The sequence below is a fragment of the Macrobrachium rosenbergii genome, chromosome 3 (genome assembly GCF_040412425.1).
Source record: "Macrobrachium rosenbergii isolate ZJJX-2024 chromosome 3, ASM4041242v1, whole genome shotgun sequence".
Classification (NCBI taxonomy): Eukaryota; Metazoa; Arthropoda; class Malacostraca; order Decapoda; family Palaemonidae; genus Macrobrachium; species Macrobrachium rosenbergii.
This window is the reverse complement of record NC_089743.1, coordinates 2,596,370-2,600,000: the sequence shown is the minus strand read 5'-3', so window position 1 is coordinate 2,600,000 and position 3,631 is coordinate 2,596,370. Positions and strand designations below refer to the sequence as shown.

The following is a 3,631-nucleotide window of genomic DNA, read 5'->3' as shown; positions in this document are numbered from 1 at the left end:
GTGCCAAAAAAGCTTATCGCACGAGAGGAACGCAGCAAAGGGTTTCCAACGTATATAAATTAACGTACAAGTGAAAAAACACGACTGTGTTCTATCTGTTGATCACCGAGTGGAAATAAGCGCCGTTACTAAGCCTTGCATATCTTTGTTAACATTAAAGAACAGGAAAACAGGGAAAACTAGAGTTTAGAATAAAATATAATTATCCCCTAACTCAAAAAGTGACGGTGAGAGAGCAGGGAAAATCAAGACGGCGCCCCTAATGAGCACCTCGCTGAAAACGACCCGTAGGACTTTTGTGAGGTTTCCCTCTGTCTTTCGCCTCCGCGGATCACATCCCGTAACTTTGAGCGCTCTCGTCGTCTGCCAGAGTGTCTGTTTTAGTTATGCGGTCCCGCAATCGCAGTGGTCATTTTCCCAAAAGGTAGGAGAACGATGATGGAGAAGGGCACGTCGCTACTGCTGGGGAGACGGCGGTGAAACTCTTAATAAGAAGAAGCTGTCTTAACAGCTAACGAAGAACATAGCAACTGGTCCATATTTTGACAGGTGGTTGGACTCATTTTCCTGCAACTGCGTCTTCATCCCCTTTCTTTTCCTTCTCTCTTTCTTTTCCCTTTTTCCTTCCTCTGTGACCAACTGTCACTCTTCTTCTTCCTCTCCCCCACTCGCCCGACATTCATCTATCGCCCATTCGCTTCTTTTTTTCTCTTGCGGTGCAGTAGCCAAATATATAGTAGCCAAAAATATACGCACATCTCCAACAAGCATCAAAGTGGGACTGGTGCCCACGAACGAGGTACGTCTACAAGAGGGGTTGGGAGTTAAAAAAAGGGGTGGGTACATATCAGCCGCCCACTACTCCACCACACCCACCACCAATACCCGGCCTTTATAGTCGTCATCATCATCATCATCATCACAACTCTCTGGTGCTAGTGGTACCCTCTTGCCATCAGTTCTTGCCCTTGGGCCATACGCGGCAGACGGGTGGCATACACCGTAGTTTCCCGCTTCAAGAGCTTTAAATTCCTCACCCGTCTCATTTCAAGTGACAGAACCAAAATTCACCTAAAGCCAACCAACAAGAATTTGCGAGCTGTTTGAGACGTGTGTCACATTGCTAGACGAGCTTTCATCCCTGTCAATTCGACGACTGGAATATTCTGGTAGGGGGAAGGGGAGGAGGAGGAGGAGGAGGGGTGGAGGAGGAGGAGGAGGCGGTAGAGGCTGAGAGAGCGACTGTGGCTCCTGCCAGGGCCAGAGCCGCCGCCGCCGCCGCCGCCGCCGCCGCCGCCGCCGCCACCGCTGCTGCTGCTGCTGCCTCCTCCTGCAGGAGCGAGCAGCCAGCGTTTGGCCGCCGCCTCGCATGGCCGCGGTAATGTTCCTAAGAAAGGCGATGCGTTACTACCGACTGTGGATCTACACGTGCAATGCCGTCCTGCTGGTGTCCGTCTTCGTATTCATGGGGGTAGCGGCAGGGGTGGTGTCGCATCCTTACTTTTCTCTCGTCCCGGCACCACCCGCTTACCATCCTACACTCCTCTACGGTTATGTGGCACTCCTGCTGCAGGCGGGTATCTTACAAGCCCTGGGGTGCATGGGTGCCCTACGACTCTCACAAAAACTGCTTAATATCTATTGGCTTTTGTTATTGTTTCTCCTGCTAGGGGACGTCGTCGTGGGCTTGGTATGGCTCTATCGCTTCTCACACCTAACGGACGGCCTGAGGCCGTATGCAAGGGCCACCTTACACAACAAATACGGGAGAGACCCAGACATCACAGACGCCTGGGACACCTTACAGAGAACTTCCAAATGCTGCGGGGTGGTCACGCCTCGAGACTACAACACCACGTGGTGGGACATAAGAGAGCAAAACTTTCGTTCCACGAACACACTCAAACTGCCCCCTTCCTGTTGCACAAGTCCCGACAACGAAAGTCGCAAAAGCGGCTCTCCGGATTCCCGAAGGATGCCCTCTTACCAAGCCGACCAGCAAGCACGGCACGTTCCCGACTTCCCTCCTCCTCCCGATGAAGACAAGGGCACAAATAGCGGGACAAGTGGAAAATCTGCAAACGCCTCGTCGTCGTCGTCCTCCTCCTCCTCCGGCAGCCACAATCGTCATGGTAACCTCCCAGGTATCAGGGGCAGGCACGAAAGAAACCTCACATGTCTCGGAAGCAAAGGCTCCCATTCATCCGAAGCGACTGTATTTTACGAACATGGATGTCATCCGTATTTAGAAAAATGGCTGTTGAACTCGACAGAGACCCTGATGATTCTGGGCTTCTGCGTCATCGCCTTCATTAAGCTCTGCTTCGTGGGGATCCTGCGCTTTGAGATTCAAGAAATGATTCAGAAGATCAAGGTCCTGCAGGGAGAAACTCCCTGCACCCCAAACCCAGAATTGGCGGCAGCTCTGGGCCTCGTCTCGCCCGACAAAGCAGCAGAGTGCGGTCTTCTAAGCACGGGAGGTGATGGCGAGAATGGTGGAACTGGCGGAGGCGGCGACGAAGGAGGGGGAGGAGGAGGCGGAGACAATCAAGGTGACCAAGACTCTCCGGCTGCTACACCCCTGACGCAACCACGCCTTAACCATTTATCAGGGCACACAGACGGTGCAGAGTCCGACACCAATTCCCATTGCGCCCTGATCACAGATACGCCCATCCGGCGCCCGCAGCCCGACAAGCGTAAACCCAACGGCAACAACAACGATGTCACAGAATTACGTGAGCTACGGCACATTCGGCAGACGCAAATATGATGGCTGCCCCTGGCGGTGTACAGAAGGCAGTCGAAACTTCTCTCTCTCCTTCCCGAGGACCCTGCAGCCACGCTACATGATGACAATGAAGATGATAATGAGGAGGAGGAGGAGGAGGAGGAGGAGGAGAACAAGAGGAAGTGGCTGCATAACGGCAATCTGAGAAAGAGATGAAGGGAAGATGCTAAGATGGAATGCATGAGACAGAAGGAAAGCAAAAGATAAGTGGAAGTAAAGGAAAAGATATATGAAAGACAAAAGAATGACGAAGGTCATCAACAAATGATGAATAAGAAAAACGAAGGAAAAGATAAGCGCTAGGCGAAAATGAAAATATGACGTGCTTAATTCATGAAATAGCTGCGCATCTGTATGTAGAAACAAATCACTCAATAACAGAGACATGGTGAAGGTGGACAAAAGTGTGACGGATACCGATGAAAGAAAGGCCCAGCACAGGCCTGCAGGACCTACAGCGAACGATGTAAACAAAGAAAAGTTCACGAGAAAAAATTGACAAATAATAAATGACGAAATTTTGTGCTTCCTCCCAAAGCCTTCTTATCAATTGCCTTCCTAGGAGGGGAGCTGAGCCCCCATTTCTGTCCCTCCTTACAAAAGTAATAATAACGATAACAATAAAAATAATAATAACAATAAGAGGAAGTTATAGAAGTAACAAATACAAAGTTTACAATAAAATCGTTCTGCTTAGACAAAGGTCACGTAATATTTATTAAGATGAACAACTTAACTCATTCCGAACGTAAATAAAATTAATGTATATAGTAACATGTGATATACTTATTGTGATACTTGTGGAAATGTTATTATGTACACGGCTGATTTATAACAGTT

General features: G+C 49.6%; 1 protein-coding gene across 2 annotated transcripts in view; it reads left to right on the top strand.

Annotated features, from left to right (window-relative positions):
• LOC136852011 (uncharacterized) overlaps window positions 1–3,271 on the top strand; it is a 1,117,150-nt gene extending 1,113,879 nt beyond the window's left edge. For both annotated transcript variants that reach the window (XM_067126482.1, XM_067126474.1), the window contains one exon: window positions 1–3,271. This exon is cut by the window's left edge and continues 510 nt beyond it. In XM_067126482.1, the coding sequence (XP_066982583.1) occupies window positions 1,370–2,773 (1,404 nt within the window). In that variant the 5' untranslated portion in view covers window positions 1–1,369 and the 3' untranslated portion in view covers window positions 2,774–3,271.
• Window positions 3,272–3,631: the final 360 nt, after the last annotated feature.